We start from the raw sequence: 17,859 nt of genomic DNA, 5'->3' as shown, positions 1-17,859 counted from the left end.
AAATACGGTTATAACTAAGAGGCATAGTTACATACATTGTATTCATTGCACGGATAGATTGTCTTTTTTCCTCTTGAGAAAGTCTTATTAAGGTATTCATACACCATAAAATTTATTCTTTTAAATTGTAAATTTCAGTGCTTTTTCTCATATCGCAAAGTTGTACACCCATCACCACTATCTACTTTCAGAACATTTTCATCACCCCCAAAAGAAATCCTATACTCATGACAGTCACTCCCCATTAGATTCTCCGCTTTCTCTCCCAGGCCTTGTAACCACTAATCTGCTTTCTGTGTCTATGGATTTTCCTATACTGGCATTTCATGTAAATGGAATCATAGAATATATGGCCTAACTTGTCTGGTGTCTTGCAGTTAGTATGTTTTCAAGGTTCGTCAATGTCTGTGTATCAGTGTTTCATTCTGTTTTATGGGTGGGTAATGTTCCATTGTGTGAATATACTACATTTTGCTTAACCATCATCAGTCGATGGACATTTAGGTTGTTTCTACTTTTTGGCTATTTTGAATAATTCTGCTGTAAACATCTGTGTACAAGTTTTTGTATGGACATAGGCTTTCAGTTCTCTTGGGTATATACCTAGAAGTGGAATTGGTGGGCATATGGTAACTCTATGTTTAACTTTTTGAGTAAGTGCCAAATGTTTTCCAAACTGCACCATTTGACATTCCCACCAGCAGGTTATAAGGGTTGTGATTTCTTCATATCCTTGGGAGCACTCATCTTTCTTTTTGGTTATAGCAGTCTTAGTACTTATAAAGTGGTAGCTCATTGTAGTGTTGATTTGCATTTCCGTGATGGCGAATAATGTTGAGCATCTTTTAATGTGCTTATTGACCCTTTGTATATCTTTGGAGAAATGTCCATTTAATTCCTTTGCCCATTTTTAAATTGAATTGTCTTATGTTAAAGTTGTATGAGTTCTTTCTATATTCTAAATGTAAGTCCCTTTCCAAATACATGATTTGCAATATTTTCTTGCATTTTCTCCCATTTTATGGGTTGTCCTTTTACTTTCTTGAATGGTGTCCTTTGAGGAAGAGAAGTTTAAAATTTTTGTTTGATGGCTCACATCTGTAATCCTGGCACTTTGAGAGGCCAAGGCAGGTGAATCACTTGAGGTCAGGAGTTTGAGACCTGCCTGGCCAACATGGTGAAACACCTGTCTCTACTAAAAATACAAAAATTAGCTGGGCGTGGTGGCAGGTGCCTTTAATCCCAGCTACTTAGGAGGCTGAGGCATGAGAATTGCTTGAACCTGGGAGGCAGAGGTTGCAGTGAACTGAGATCAGGCTGCTGCACTCTAGCCTGGGCAACAGAGTGAGACTCTGTCTCCAAAACAAAAAAACAACAAAAGTTTAAAATTTTAGTGCAATCTGATTTATCTGTTTTTTTTTCTTTGCTTGCTTGTGCTTCTATGTCATATCCAAGAAACCATTGCCAGACCCAAGGTCATAAATATTTACCCCTGTGTTTCTTTCTAAGAGTTTTATAGTTTTAGCTCTTACATTTAGGTCTTTGATCTACTTAGAATTTTTTTTCAAAGACTTGTCAAGTGCAATAGGGAGGATATTTAGAGTTAATTTTTCTGTATGATGTGAGGTAGGAGTTCAGTTTCATTCTATTGCATGTGGATATCCAGTTCTAGCATCGTTTGATGAAAGGACTGTCCTTTCCTCCATTGAATGGTGGAAACCATTTCAATACCCTTGTTGAAAATCAGTTGATCATAAAAGTGTAGGTTATTGTTTTCTTAACCGTTTTTCTGTATTGGACATTTAGGTTGTTCCCAGATTTTTGTTATTCTAAATTATCCTGTGTTAAACATGGTATAAAAGGCATAAAACCTTTTCTCTATTTAGTTATTTTGGTAGAAAGTTTTCTCAGAAGTGGAATTACTGGTTCAAAGATTAATTTAAGTATGTCCTGGAGTTCATTTAATGAGGCATTAAACCTTCAATATCATGATGTTAAAAGCAACAACACAAGGCCAGTTGTGGTGGCTCACACCTGTAATCCCAGCACTTTGGGAGGCCCAGGCAGGTGGATCATTTGAGGTCAGGAGTTCAAGACCAGCCTAACCAACATAGTGAAACCCCGTCTCTACTAAAAATACAAAAAAAAAAAAAAAAAAAAAAAAAAAAAAAGCCCACCATGGTGGCGTGCGCCTGTACTTCCAGCTATCGGGAGGCTGAGACACAAGAATCGCTTGAACCTGGGAGGCAGAGATTGCAGTGAGTTGAGATCATGCCACTGCACTCCAGCCTGGGTGACAGAGTGAGACTCTGTCTCCAAAAAAAAAAAAAAAAAAAAAAGCAACAACACATTTATTCATGAGTTGTAATAGCTTAAGGGCTGTCAAAGCCCTTTGCTGTAAGATGGATGAATTCCATGACTTACTTCCTTTTTCAACTGCTTCTTAAAGAATAAGCAAACCCACGGTGAAAAACTTTAACACCACAGCAACAGGATATGTGGTAGTTTTCAAAGTGGTGTAAAGAAAAAAAAAAAACAATGTCATCACATACAGTAGGAAAATAAAACAATCTTTTAGAGAGATGAGGCAAGATTTATACCTTAAATTAGTGCCATGAAAGTCCCTGCAGAAAAAACGTTATAGTCTGCGTTTCTCTCCTGGCCTTGATAATCAAATTAATGTAAACTCATCTTGAGCTCAGAGATGGCCAACTTAAATCTCTCTTTTTGGTAAATAGGACCAAGTAAAAAAAAAAAAAATTCAAATATAAGAGGCTATTAGGAGAAGATTAGGTTTCCCTTTCATCCTTGCCCCTCAGTCGGCTAGTTCTCCTTAGAGGCATCTGTGGTAATTTGTGTCTGTATAGACTTGTTTCTACATAGAGTATCTCTGGAAAGATAGTATATATACACAAAATTATACATTTTGAGGCTCTTGATACAAATTCTTTTTCAAAATGGTTATAGCAGTTTATGGTTCCAGTACAGTGCTAGTAAGGAAAATTTCATTTTTGTTTGTAGTTTTTTGAATATTCTTTCTTTAATATTGGATACCTAGTTTAAATGTCCTTTTTCATGTATTTCCTTATCATGTCTTTTGGCCTGGTATTTGTTTGGATTGGAGTTAACCTTTATGAGCTTGCTTTTGGCAGCCTTTTTTAGATGGTTGTTTTATAATAACCTGTATTTGGTGAGAAAAGTTAACATGTCTTTTGTAACATGCCAAGAGAGGTATATGAGCCGAACAAGAGTTGGGCAAAAGAAAGTTAAATGCTTTAGGGAGAGATCTGTGGGATTTGGAAAGTTGAGAGCAACCCAAAATGACTTTAAGGTGAGATAGAAGGGGGTAGTGAGAAAAAGGGGTAATATGGAAAGAAGTAGATTTTGGGGAAAGATGAGCGTGTTTTGGTTAGGCCAAGAGTGAGGTGGACCTAGATTGAGCTATCCATAAAACTTGTGGCTGTAGTTAAGACAGAAGATAAAGTTAGGAATCATCTGATTTGCTGAGAGGATAGTTTTGAAAGGTTGGCAGTAGATGAAGTTGCTGAAGGTTGGCCGGGAGTGGTGGCTCACTCCTGTAATCTCAGCACTCTGGGAGGCTGAGGTGGGTGGATCACCTGAGGTCAGGAGTTCGAGACCAGCTTGGCCAACATAGTGAATTCCTGTCTCTACTAAAAATACAAAAATTAGCCAGGCGTGGGGGTGCGTGCCTTTAGTCCTGGCCACTCAGGAGGCTGAGGCAGGAGAATTGCTTGAACCTGGGAGGCAGAGGTTGCAGTGAGTTGAGGTTGCGCCACTGCACTCCATCCTAGGCAACAGAGTGAGACTGTGTCTCAAAAAAAAAAAAAAGAAATTGCTGAAGGAAACATTTGCAATTGGGGTCAGAGTTGGGTTATGAAGAACTAGGATAGTAGATTTGTGTGTTGCCAAGGAAAGCAGGTGATCAAGAAAATCAAAGGTAAGCAGAAGATTAAGAAAAGGCCATTGGGTTAAGTAACTTGGGAAAGATACAGTTTATGGGAAGCAAGACTTTTTTTCTTTTTTTTTTGAACAGCTTAGTAAGATCAGTTTACCCATTTAAAATGTACCCAATGTATCAATTTACCCATTCAAAGTGTACAATTCAGTGGTATTTAGTGTATTAACAGAGTTGTGCAACCATTACCAAATTCAATTTTATAACTTATTTTTTTTTCTTTTTTTGAGATGGAGTTTCGCTCTTGTTGCCCAGGCTGGAGTGCAATGGCGCGGTCTCTGCTCACTGCAACCTCAGCCTCCTGGGTTCAAGCGATTCTCCTGCCTCAGCCTCCCGAGTAGCTGGGATTACAGGCATGTGCCACCACACCCAGCTATTTTTGTATTTTTAGTAGAGATGGGGTTTCTTCTTGTTGGTCAGGCTGGTCTCGAACTCCCGACCTCAGGTGATTGGCCTGCCTCGGCCTCCCAAAGTGCTGGGATTACAGGTGTAAGCCACTGCGCCCAGGCTTTTTTTTTTTTTTTTTTTTTTTTTTTTTTTTGTGGATGGAGTTTCCCTCTTGTTGCCCAGGCTGAGGTGCAGTGGCGCAATCTTGACTCACTGCAACCTTTGCCTTCCAGGTGCAAGCGATTCTCCTGTCTCAACCTCCCGAGTAGCTGGGATTACAGGCGCTCGCCACTGCACCCAGCTAATTTTTGTATTTTTAGTAGAGACGGGATTTCGCCATGTTGGCCAGGCTTGTCTCAAACTCCTGACCTCAGGTGATCCACCCGCCTTGACCTCCCAAAGTGCTAGGATTACAGGCGTGACACACCACATCTGGTCCTAGAACATTTTTATCATCACAAAAAGAAAGTGCTCCCATTAGCAGTCCCTCTCCATCACCCTACCTTCCATCCCTCCAGCTCTAAGCAATCACAGATCTACCGTCTGTCTCTTTAGATTTGCTTATTCTGGACAGTTCATATAAATGGAATCATACAATATGTGGCCATTTGTGTCTGTTTTTTTCATTGTTTCAGTATTCTTTAATGACATAGTATGTGTCAGCACTGCATTCCTTTTTATGGTTGAATAATGTTCCATTGTGTGACTATACCACATTTTGTTTATCCATCATCAGTTGATGGACCTTTGGGTTGTTTTTGGGTGCTGTGAATAATATTGCTATGAATATCCATGTATAAGTTTTTGTGTAGCATATGTTTTTAGTTCTCTTGGGTATGTACCTAGAAATGGAATTCTTGGGTCATAGCATAACTAACTTTTTGAGCAACAGTTGCAGAGGATAGACAAGTTGCCAATGTTATTTAGAAATAATCATGATGAATTTTAATATCATTACTACGAGGAAATTGCAAAATGTCTGTGTTCAAACATTTTATTCAGAAATAAAGCCATTATTAAAATGATCGATAGAAGTTTTTTTTTTTTTTTTTTTTTGGTCTAAACCTGTTATGTGCCTATGTTTCTCCTTTCATTGGAAATCTTTTGTGTTGAGTGTTACCTCAAAGGTTAGCTGAAGTATTAGACATTTTTCTTCTGGATCTATGTATTGATTTAAGTACACTTAACCAGTTTCACATAATGATTTGTAACAATGATTACAAATATGATAAAAACATCACAGATATTTGATGATAAGCTACATTCATGATTTATTTTTCATTTTTCTCCCTCATCTTTTTTTTTTTTTTTTTTTTTTTTTGAGACGGAGTCTCGCTCTGTCACCCAGGCTGGAGTGCAGTGGCGCGATCTCGGCTCACTGCAAGCTCCGCCTCCCGGGTTCACGCCATTCTCCTGCCTCAGCCTCCGGAGTAGCTGGGACTACAGGCGCCCGCCACCGTGCCCAGCTAATTTTTTGTATTTTTAGTAGAGACGGGGTTTCACCGTGGTCTCGATCTCCTGACCTCGTGATCCACCCGCCTCGGCCTCCCAAAGTGCTGGGATTACAGGCGTGAGCCACTGCGCCAGGCCTTTTCTCCCTCATCTTAACTGTAAAGCTCAAATACTATGATTTCCCTCCTCTCCAATTTGGATTCCCTGTAGCTTATGCATCCCAGACGTTCAATACTCAGAGAAACATCCTTGCCCTATTTTGGTTCTTTGGCTTAGCTCATTACCTAGTGTTCCCGTAAATGAATAAATTAATAAAAAATTTTTTTGTAAATCTTTCAGATGGTTCAAATTTGAAAGGTTCAAGGGAGTGAACAGTGAAATTTCTGTCCCATCTTTTGTTATTAGTTATCCAAATCTCCTTTGGTAATGAGTATTGTATGACTTTTTTGTTTATCCATCCAGATTTATACTTTGCATATGGTACTGCAAATACTTCTGTACCATACCTTAAAAAATTAGTTATTTCCATTCCTTTTTTACTTAGCAAGTATGTTTGAGATTGTTACATATTTGTTTATCAAGTTTTCTCATTGTTTCCAATGGCTGCTTTTATTTTTAACCACTTCCATCAAGACGTTTTTGGGTCTATATCTTAATTTTGATTGATGTTGCCAAATTGCTGTTGTTGAGTCGTACCAATTTATACTGCCCTAGCAACTTAGCTCTAGTTTTTCTGTACTCTCAAAATATGTTATTTTTTGATATTTGCTAATCTAAGTTAAAAAATGGTATTTAAGTGTAGTTTTATTTTGCATCTTTCTTTTGAGTGAGATTTATAATTTTTTGTCTGGTTAAGCTATTATGTAATTTTTCTGCAAACTGAGATTTGTCTATTTGTCCTTTTTTTTGTTTTTGTCTTTTGTTGGCACTCTTTATTAGATGTCAGACCTTTAACGAGTTCTGAGTTAAACAAAAACTGATGTTGGAGTAGAAGTTGCTTCATTTCTAACTGAGTGTTTCAGTAACCATTGGGAGTTGGAGGATAGATTCGTATATTGATAGTTAATTTAGTTGAGTTCCTTTCCCAGTCCAGTGGAACTTTAGGGCCAGGATTTTTGGAGGGGTTTGTTGAGATTATATGGTTTGCTAAATAACTATATTTCAGATAGTCTCTGAGGGAGAGTAGATTGCTCAAGAAATGGAGTATTAATCACCTTCCACATTTTCTTTTTAGACAACGTTGAGAAGCAATGCTTTAAAATCTCTCATATATGTTAAGATGCCTGTTACATCAAACCATATAAAATGTTGATGTTATAATTATGTTTGTATTTTCTTTTCTTTTCTCTTTTTTTTTTGAGACGGAGTCTTGCTCTGTAGCCCAGGTCAGAGTGCAGTGGCGTGATTTCTGCTCACTGCAACCTCTGCCTCCCGGGTCCCAGCTCAAGCAATTCTCCTGCCTTAGCCTCCCGACTAGCTGGGATTACAGGAACGTGCCACCATGCCCAGCTAATTTTTGTATTTTTAGTGGAGACAGGGTTTTACCATGTTGGCCAGGTTGGTCTTGAACTCCTGACCTTGTGATCCGCCCGCCTTGGCCTCCCAAAGTGCTGGATTACAGGCGCGAGCCACCGCGCCTGGCCAGTATTTTCTTACAAAATATAAATATTATAATTTCTTATTTATGAAAAAATATCTCAGATGACAGTGATTCAAAGTTGCTTGAGGTTTCATAGTCCATACTGCTTAGATGTGTTTTCATTTTAGCTGAAGCTCGTAATTTTCCAAAGCCTGAGTTTTCAATCTATGTTTATGCTTCTAGACTAATGGTCCCAAGCTCATTTCATGGCTGGGCCAAATATCATGGCATGATACAGACATGATGGCATTATAGGCTGACAGATGAACCACTAAATCCACTTTGTCAAGTCATACATGGCTAAATGATAGCCTATTTCAGAGAAATATTGTGAGAAATAACCAAAAGAAAATAAAGGTAATTGAGGCAGATTCTTGTGAAGTCTTTGGAAGAAAAACGTGGTTGGGAAGACAAAACATACCACCACAAAACAAAAACAAAACCAGGCATTTAAATTTACTGTTACTTAATTAAAAATCAGCACTTTTGTAATAAAAATTTTTTCCTGCATTTGTGAATCTGTATGAATATTTGAATGCAATGGTGTGTATATATAATTGATTTTAAACGATTTGTCTTATAAATAAAATGTTATATAATAAAAATTAAATAGACTCTTAAACCAAGAATTAAGGGAATTTAAAAATGCCACATAACAGTGCTTCTCAGACTATCTGTTATAAAAGACCAGCTTTCAACAATTTTCAATCCATTGTGGATCAATACTTATGTAAAATACAAATAAAAAAACTCCCCAAATACCACCAAAAACCAAACATTCAAACAAATTTGAAACTTAAAAGCTCAAATATTTGCTTGATTTAGCAGATAAAATTATTTAAAAAAATAACCTGAGGAACTAGAAAAGAATTGTGAAAACTACACATATTGGTTATTGAAAATGTGCTTGTAAAGCAACTAACATATGAATAAAATAATACTCTCTTGGGGGCTGGTGATAAACACTGGGATGCAGACTGTGTTCTGAGTAACCTGCTTTTTTTTATTTTGGAATAGGCAGCTAAGTAACTTCTTTATGTTTCTTTTCTTTTCTTTTTTTTTTGAGACTCCTGTTTTTTTTTTTTTTTTTCGAGACAGAGCTTACTTTGTCACCCAGGCTGGAGTGTAGTGGTGCGATCTCGGCTCACTGCAACTTCTGCCTCCTGAGTTCAAGCGATTCTTCTGCCTCAGCCTCCTGCGTAGCTGGGATTACAGGCGTGTGCCACCACACCAGCTAATTTTTTGTATTTTTAGTACAGATGAGATTTCACCATGTTGGTCAGGCTGGTCTCGAACTCCTGACCTCAGGTGATCCACCCGCCTCGGCCTTCCAAAGTGCTGGGATTACAGGTGTGAGCCACTGCGCCCGGCCCCAAGCAGGTACTATCAGTGGACAGAGAGATTTAAATTCTAACCTTTTTATATTACCCAATTAAATAATTTTATCCAACTTCAGTGGGAATAAGGAAAAATAATTTTAATAAATAGCTTTGATACCTTTTTTGTATTGCTCAATTACATAACTTAAAAATAGGATTTTTGAACATTATCTTTTTATGAATTTGTTTAGGTAACTTATGTGTTGGTGGAAAGAAATGTACACCATCTTTGCCTGTTTTCCTCTAGGGTAATTCCTCTCCTGCAATTACTTTTGGATGGAAGTATGCCCCTTTCTCAATAGAAGATGGTAATCTTGGAGAATGACCATGGAGAAGGGGATGAGTTCTGGAGAAGGGCTGCCTTCCAGATCATCTCAGGTTTCGGCTGGTAAAATAACAGCCAAAGAGTTGGAAACAAAGCAGTCCTATAAAGAGAAACGAGGAGGCTTTGTGTTGGTGCATGCAGGTAAGCTTTGTGGATGGCTTTGAAGATGCCAATAATGTCGATTTTTCTTTTTCTGCCTTGAAGTACACTGAGAATCACATTTCACACTTGGAGGAGGCAAAACTGCCAGAGAGGAATTGGAACCAAAGCGATTGTTTGACTTTGATATAGTGAGGACCTCTTTACTCCCCAGTGAGAAGATCTTAGAATGGCAGCTCTTCCTAGGTTTTCGCTTCCCTAACCTATTATTTACTTTAACTCTATGTAATAGATGTATTTAGGTTAGGTAGTATTAAAACCAGACAAAGTAGTTTCTGAACTCTGGTTTATGTTTTTTAAAAATAATGTTGCTGTGGGAGGCTGAGGCAGGAGTATTGCTTGAACCCAGGAGGCGGAGGTTGCAGTGAGCCGACATCGTGCCACCGCGCTCCAGCCTGGGCGACAAAGCGAGACTCCATCTCAATAAAATAAAATAAAATAAAATATTGCTGAAAAAATTGTATTGATTCCCATGTTAGACTGTGGGTATCTTAGGGCGTAATTATTACACAATCTTTGAGCTAGTTCACCTTCTTTTTTTTTTTTTTTTTTTTTTTTTTGAGACGGAGTTTTACTCTTGTTGCCCAGGCTGGAGTGCAATGGTGTGATCTTGGCTCACTGCAGCCTCCACCTCCCAAGTTCAAGCAATTCACCTGCCTCAGCCTCTTGAGTAGCTGGGATTACAGACGTCCACCATCATGTCTGGCTAATTTTTGTATTTTTAGTAGAGACGGGGGTTTCACCATATTGGCCAGGCTGGTCTCGAACTCCTGACCTCCGGTGATCCACCTGCCTTGGCCTCCGAAAGTGCTGGGATTACAGGCCACCGCACCCGGCACACCCTCTTAATATTTTCAGTGAGGAACCTTAAGGCCAGAGAGATTAAGTGACTTAAGTGACTTCAGCCACACTGCTGGTTGGTGCTAGAGCCAGTGTAAGAAACACCTAAGTAGGCTCTTATGTCTCAGTCTAGTGCATTTGACGCTGTGTCAGCCTGTGATCTTTCTACTTCAGAGGACCATGAGGACAGACACAGTGGAGTTCATCCCCTGGGCCTCCCATCTTTGAAAGGTCTTGGGTTGCAGAGCAGTGCTGCTCTGTCCAGGTTTCCTCAGCAGGCTCTTTTTCCTTTGGCCATTTTTATTTTCTTGCATTCAGAGTCTACTTTCCATGACCTCTGTGAAGAGAGAAAGAATGTCTGGGTTTCCTTTTAACTTTGCCTGGGTAGTCAAGCAAGATGACGGCAGGATTAACTTTGATATGGAATGAGGAATAGAACTGTTTCTTCTTGTGAGACTGGTGTCCTGCCTCGCCATTAACGTTTGGCCATATCTAGACTGGACAACCCGAGAAGCCTTATGTGAATCTAATCCAGAGTATCTAAAAAAATCCAAAAAACCAGAAACCAGGTTTAATCCCATTTTCTCACAGGTGCTTTTACAAGGAGGTGAGGTAAATTTACAGGAATAACCCAGTTAAAAGTAGACCTGGGACTAGAGCTTCTGCCTTCAGACTCCTAGTCTGTGTTCTCTCCACTACACTATGTTGATGGTACATCTTCCATGATGTTCCATGATACCAGTGAGTTACTGTATTCAAAGTGAGGGTTGGGAAAGTGTAAAAGAAAGGTCTGAATGTTGTAACAAGCAATAACATAAAGCTTCAATTAGTTGGAAAGCCTTACTTTCTATAACTATTACGACCCTGTCCCTCCTGTCTTAGACACAGACTAGATGATAATAATGGCTCTGCCAACCTTAAATAATGGAATTCAGAAGCTATGTTTAAATGTAGAGCTTATTCATGCACAAAGCTTGAGGATGTCCACCTGGGAAACACTGACTCCAAACAAATGGAGTCAGTGTTCCAAAGTGGAGAAGTTAAGTTTTCATTTATATAAGTGGAGATAGAAAAATTTTAGCAGGATAATAACATTTTCTGTAGGAGACCAGTGCATAAGTTACAGCAATTTGATTGGTTATAGATTGCTACATCCTAAGGAAGATTACTTTTTACTTTGTGAGAAGGGGCAGTGATCTGAGAGAGTCTTATCTCTGGTGTTGTTTGGTCTTCCTAATTATTTACAAAAGTTGCAGCTGCATGTTGTGTGACTCAGGCTGCATAGCCACATTCCTTTCAAGGCTCAGAATGATTTAATGGCTCAACATTTTTTTTTTTTTTTTTTTTTTGAGACTAAGTTTTGCTCTTGTTGCCCAGGCTGCAATGGTGTGATCTTGGCTCACTGCAAGCTTCACAATTCTCCTGCCTCAGACTCCCGAATAGCTGGGATTACAGGCACATGCCACCATGCCCGGCTAATTTTTGTATGTGTAGTAGAAATAGGGTTTCACCATGTTGGCCAGGCTGGTCTCAAACTCCTGACCTCAGGTGATCCACCCGCCTCGGCCTCCCAAAGTGTTGGGATTACAGGCATGAGCCACCGTGCCCAGCTGGTTCAACAGTTTTAACTTTGAATTATTTAATTTCATACCCTCAGGTAAAGGTTGGTGCTGGGGGCCAGCAAGAAGAGTAGGAACTCTGAGTTATGATAGGATATTGTGTGAATTAAGGGTGACCCTCACTTCTAAATTATTAGAGTGATTGATTATGCAGAAGTGTGTATCTTGCACATTTAAGGGTCAAAAATTCATATCCTCATCCAGTGTAGAGCAGTTTTTTTTAGCACTAGAGTAGACTTGACCAAACTTTTGTGATTCATGTAGTAGATTCTTGATTTTTCCCACTGCCTATACTATTTTATCTAATATTCAAACAACTAAACACTTTTTAATCTTAACATTTGAAAGATGAAGTTTATGGTTACTTAAATGAAATAGCAGTATCACTTGCCATAAAGAGAAAATAACTTTAAACACAGTGCAAACAAAACACTGTAATTGAATTTTAACTAGATCCTATTTGTCAGTGGCTTGGATCCTGAGCCTGCCTTTCCATTGTTAAACAGGGAAATTAGCAAGTGTTAACCAGGAATTAAAGATATATGGGGCCTCTGCTGAGACTTTTATTATTTCAAAAGGATTTACACATTAAGGCTATTAAATGCCCTTGTCTGTTACACAGAAGTCATTTCTTTGGAATAGTATGGCATGCTTTAGGAAATGCTGCTGACAGATCGGGGCCTCTGAGATCTAAGACAGCCAACTTGAGATCACCTATTCTTAGAGAACCATGAAGAGAGGCCTGTTAAATATTGGCACAGGCTCTGTGAATGTTCAGAGTTCTCTTGAGAAACAGGTTTAGGATTTGGGTATATTGTGGATTCTGGTGGCTTGGGCATCTCTGCTTTCCTGGCTCCTCATACGACAGTTTCGTGGGTGAGTGCTTTCTCTACCTTGAGGAAAGGTGGGTTAGGTTTGTGTCAGAGTCTGCAGACCTGTAGGAATCCTAAGGCCTAGAGATGTAGCTTTTTTGTTTTTGTCTTTTTTAAAATGGAAAACGTGTTTTTTTGTTTGTTTGTTTTTTTGAGTCAAAGTCTCGCTCTGTTGCCCAGGCTGGAGTGCAGTGGCATGATCTTGGTTCACTGTAACCTCTGCCTCCCAGGTTCAAACGATTCCTGTGCCTCAGCCCCGAGTAGCTGGGATTACAGGCCTGTGCCACCATGCCTGGCTACTTTTTCGTGTGTTTTTAGGAGAGATGGGGTTTCTCCATGTTGGCCAGGCTGGTCTGAAACACCTGGCCTCAAGTGATCCTCCCGCCTCGGCCTCCCAAAGTCCTGGGATTATAGGCATGAGCCACTGCGTTTGGCCTAGAGGTGTAGTTCTTAACCTTCCATACATTGGAACCCTATGGGGCTTTAGGGGTGGGTACGGATAGGTGGTTCAGTGCTCTGTTAAGGAACTTTGATTAGAGAGAGCCCTAATTAAGAGAGTTTAAGGACTCTTGTCTTTGTTTCCTTCTTGTTTAGATTGTTCTTAAGTCCCTAACTAAGCAAGTTATGTATCCTTGTAGGGAACCATTTTATTCAGAGCCATTCTCTTGAGAAAGTTCTTGGGTGTTTGATTAAAACACAGAGACCACCAGGAATTCTAATAGAGAGTCATGAATGTGCCGTCACTTAGCTTTCAGAGACACCCTGAGCTACATTCTAGTGGGTGAGAGGATGTGAAGTGTTTGGTTAGGAATGGTGCAACTTGTGGTGGTTGTGGACATGTGAGATGTAAGACACCTCAACTTCAAATGTTATTCAGAAGCGATCCAGCTTTCTGAATTACTCTTATGAGTTCTGGATTTGAAACAGTAACTTCCCAAATGGCAGGGGCTTTCTGACAGTCAGCAGAGAGGAACCTGGAGGGACCCTGTCCCTGACACCTTCTGGGTTATTAGCTCCAGATCAAAAGAACTCCTGATTTTGGAAAGAGGTTCTTGAAAAGAAGAGGGAAGGTGACCTTGGTGAAGCCTCTTTGGGGACATGAGCTATTTTTAGGGCTTTTGGCAGGAAAAGAGCTTTTGAAAACAGAGATAAGGCATGGTATTAAAAAGCCTTCTTACATTGGAGTAAGAAGTCATAAAACTCCATACAGTTAGGGCAATAGTTTTGTTTTTTATTAGGACAGGATCAGTTTATATGGAGTATTTATATAACATAAGCAAGGTCTCTTGGTATTTGAATAATTAACAACTGGATTTTATTTTCTACTATAGGTGCAGGTTATCATTCTGAATCCAAAGCCAAGGAGTATAAACATGTATGCAAACGAGCTTGTCAGAAGGTATGAACACAGTGTGTATGATCTGTGCATTTCAGTTTTGAACATAAAGCAGTTTTACCTTGAAATTAAACATTTAAAAGTTTCATTTCTAGGACAGTCTTCCGGTTTGGACTACAAAATTATTTTGCTTGTTTTTGTAGGGAATCGTTTTGTGTTGTTTCGTGTTTTTCTCCACATGATGCTTAGTTCTTTCCCCACTTTCCCAGATTAAAGTTTGTATTTTTGTAATTGTGGGCACACAGTCATATCTCTTTTAATCTTTGCAATGATGTTGAACTTCTGTAGACAGAAGGATAGAGAAAACAGCTTAAAGGCAGTCAATGTGTTTTTTCCATGAAGGGAAAAAAATAAGTAAAAAAATTAAAATGGGTGCTTTTTTAAGAGAGATTATCCTATACTTTTTCATTCTGTTTTTCATCACATAGTTCTATCATAGCAAGTTCATTGTCATTCCAGAGTTCAGCTTTGCCCTTGTGCTCAGTTGTGCTTTTTTCCCATTGTTTTTTGAGGTTTTACTAAATTGTTGAATATTTAATGTGAGGACAGGAATGGACTCAGAAGAAATGTTTGTCTTTATTTTGATTCTTACTAGTCTTGTAGGCAAACCTTCTATTTTTATGCAAATAGAATCTAGTTGAATATTGTATATCAAGTAAATATGCGTCTCTCTCTCTCTGCTCTTTTCATTGATATTTACATAACATTAAAAAGAAAATTGTACTCTAGCAGAGATTCAAGCTTTTTCTTATGAACAAAGTCCTATAAATAAGAATATTTTGTTACAGGGATTTTGTTCTTTTGAAATTTATAATAATAAAGCTAAAAGTTCTCTAAGCTATTTTATATTTTTTCTTATTTTTCAAAGTGTGAAATTTTTCTATCATCTGAAAATAAATTTTATATATATAGTCCTAGAAATCTAATACATTTGAATTGTATACTTAGCCTCTTTAATATTTACAATGAATAAACTTTTTAAAAGTTTAATTAGGAATACAGTTCTTAGTTTTTGAGCTTTCTCTTTGTTGACTAAATTGGAATGTTATTAATTCATTTATAAATGACTTTTCCTTCTCTCTTTTCCTCTCCTAATTTATGCTCAAGGCCAGGTGATTTTATAGATCTTTACTCTGTGTAGTTTATATTACAAAATAATATGATACATCTTGATTTAGAATTTACCTTATAGTATCCAAAATGTTTTTGTCAAATGTGTGCTTTTATCCTCAGATTCTGGCATGCCCCTGTGACTGAGAGTCACTTCTTTTTAGGTATGGAGAGTATTAACAGTGGGAGGAGAAATGATTAGTTTGAGATTTAGTTATCTATATAAAATATGAATTGTCAGGATATTTGAACCAAACTGGGTCATACAATTTCTGTGGCTATTTTGAATTGCCTTACAATGAATGAAGCTTACTAGATTCCTTGTACTTTTCATTTAATAACTAGATTTTATTGTTTTAATTTGAATAATATTAAGTGAGCCATATTACCAATTAACCTGAATATAAACTCTTGCTTGTTTTTAATCTGAGTAGTTTATGTCTTAAAGTATGGAATGGAACTAGTGGTCAATTTTTATTAATCTAAGTGTCTCCCATACTTCTTTAAGCTTTTGGAAAGTTTGAGAAGTTGTGATTTTGCAATGAATAATCTCTCCCCTTGGTTTCATAGGCAATTGAAAAGCTGCAGGCCGGTGCTCTTGCAACTGACGCAGTCACTGCAGCACTGGTGGAACTTGAGGTATTTCTTTTCTCTGTTTTATTTAAAATATTTGTGAGTTTATCTTTATTGTTCTTAAATGACATGAAACTGTTGAGTTAGTCAACCATAAATTATATGACCAGTGTTTCCCACCAATATTAGCAAAGTTATGAAGAAGCCTATGATATCGTCGTTTTCATTGGTGACTTTTCTGAGTAACATGAAAGTTGGTTAAATTCCTTTCTTTTCTTTTCTTTTTTTTTTTTTTGTGAGATTCATGAATACAAAAGTTAATGATTGGATACTTAAGTTTCCCATTTTCAGTAGGAAAATCCTTGAAGTTAACCCCCAAAAAGTGTTGTATGTTCTGTTGTTTAAAAATAAAAGAAAAATTCCAACTGTCTAGGAGTGCCTAAAGTAGAAGGGGAAGATTCTTCATGAACCTAACAGTTAGATATATACCCTGAAATTGTGTGCTGTGAAGTGTGCCTTGTCCCAGTGTTATGGTTAGGTTTGTCCCCAGTTTACTGTGGACATCGAATAATTGAGTGGGGAGGCTCTCACGTTTGCCATAATTTTTTATACTCTAGAGTGAGGTTCTCTCTGTTCTCTTGATTTGGAACCTTGATGAATTTGTGCAGGGGATATTGAGGTCTTCAGAAGATTGACTTGCTGCTCAAACTTGGAGAAGATAGATTTGTGTCAATCAATTGAGAGGATTATTGTGAAAAATATTTTTCTGGTTGAGAATACTACTTAGGGAATCAAGTAAGACATGATAACAAAAACAATGGTAAGTTTGAGGGAGGAGATGATAGTTAAAGTCGACATATCCAGGTTGACTGGGTTGTGGCCCTTGTATTTAGGCTCTCATACCAAGGCACGTACCCTTTCATGCCTTTCCTTGTGAAAATTGCCCAGGTGTTTACCAAAAGTCCTAGCCATGTTTTCTGTATATTCTCATGCTTAATTGTGGACCTGAACTTTCTGTATATTCTCATGCTTAATTGTGGACCTGAGCTTTTGATCATGCTTTGTAGATTTTAATTTCTCAGATTGGTCCTAATGTAGTCAAGGAAGGTGAAAGTATATGGTGGGCACCTAGTTCTATTGAATCTGATATGGGGATGTGTAATGCCCTCCTAATATGACTGATACATTTTATACCAGCTGTACCAGTCATTAGCCATGTGTCCGTGGGTGTGGCACAGTCTGTCCTTGACTCAGTTTCCCTATTTATGAGGATAATAAATCCCACTTCATAGAGTTGTGAAGATTAACTGAGTTAGTATATGACTAATACATGACAGTCTCTTAGAACAGTGTGTGGTACGTAGTAAGCACCCCATAATTGTTAGCAATTATTACAGTTATGAGGTGCTTTGGAAATGGTATCTATGAGATGAATGTTTATGGTAACTATTAATGACAAGTTTTACAGCATCAAAGAAAGGTTAATTATATGTTGAGGATAAGAGGAGAAAAACGACATAAGAAAGAAGATAGATGTATTTACCACCAAATGTTACTTTTACTCAAAACAAACACACAAAGAGGGCTTCATCTAACTTAACTAATTCAATTGTTAGTTGAAAATTACTTGCATGGAGTCACTGTAGGTCTGGGAAAGAAGGTTAATGAGTGTCTGGAGAATATACTAGAATGGCAACTATGAATGCAAAACTGAATAAAATTAAGTTTCTCTTTTCATCTTAGAATAACTTTAATTTTCCTAAGTCATGCTTATATATCATGTTTAATATTTCATTCTATTTTCCCCTAGTGTTGAATCCTACTTTTAAGGGGTTTACTTATTTATACTTAAAAATGATAAAAATACATTTTGAAATAATGAGTTTCTCCTGAGTAAGTGGACTTACAGTTTCGGATAACTTGTGTTTTTTTAAGAGTGCGGATATGAATTTAAAGGAAAAAAAATTTCTTGTTCTATTATTTTTGATTGGAATAAGTCATAAGGATAATGGTAGCATAGAATTCTTCCCCAAGTGACTTTAGTGCATCCCACATCTCAACTTTTAGTTATTTTATTTTTTTTATGTATATATTTTTGAGATGGATTCTCACTCTGTAGCCCAAGCTGGAGT

General features: G+C 37.8%; 1 protein-coding gene across 4 annotated transcripts in view; it reads left to right on the top strand.

Moving 5' to 3' along the window:
* Positions 1-17,859, top strand: part of TASP1 (taspase 1) — a 259,919-nt gene that overhangs the window by 957 nt on the left and 241,103 nt on the right. For all 4 annotated transcript variants that reach the window (XR_004032224.1, XM_003252048.2, XM_030821990.1 and 1 more), the window contains exons 2-4: positions 9,081-9,299; positions 13,980-14,047; positions 15,725-15,793. Coding sequence is in view for 2 of the 4 variants with exons in the window: in XM_003252048.2 (XP_003252096.1) it covers positions 9,155-9,299; positions 13,980-14,047; positions 15,725-15,793 (282 nt within the window). In the remaining 2 variants the exon portion in view is untranslated. The remainder of the gene's footprint in view (positions 1-9,080; positions 9,300-13,979; positions 14,048-15,724; positions 15,794-17,859) is intronic.

The sequence above is a fragment of the Nomascus leucogenys genome, chromosome 11 (assembly GCF_006542625.1).
Source record: "Nomascus leucogenys isolate Asia chromosome 11, Asia_NLE_v1, whole genome shotgun sequence".
Taxonomy (NCBI): domain Eukaryota; kingdom Metazoa; phylum Chordata; class Mammalia; order Primates; family Hylobatidae; genus Nomascus; species Nomascus leucogenys.
Note: the sequence above shows the minus strand (reverse complement) of the source record. Positions and strands in the feature narration are given on the sequence as shown.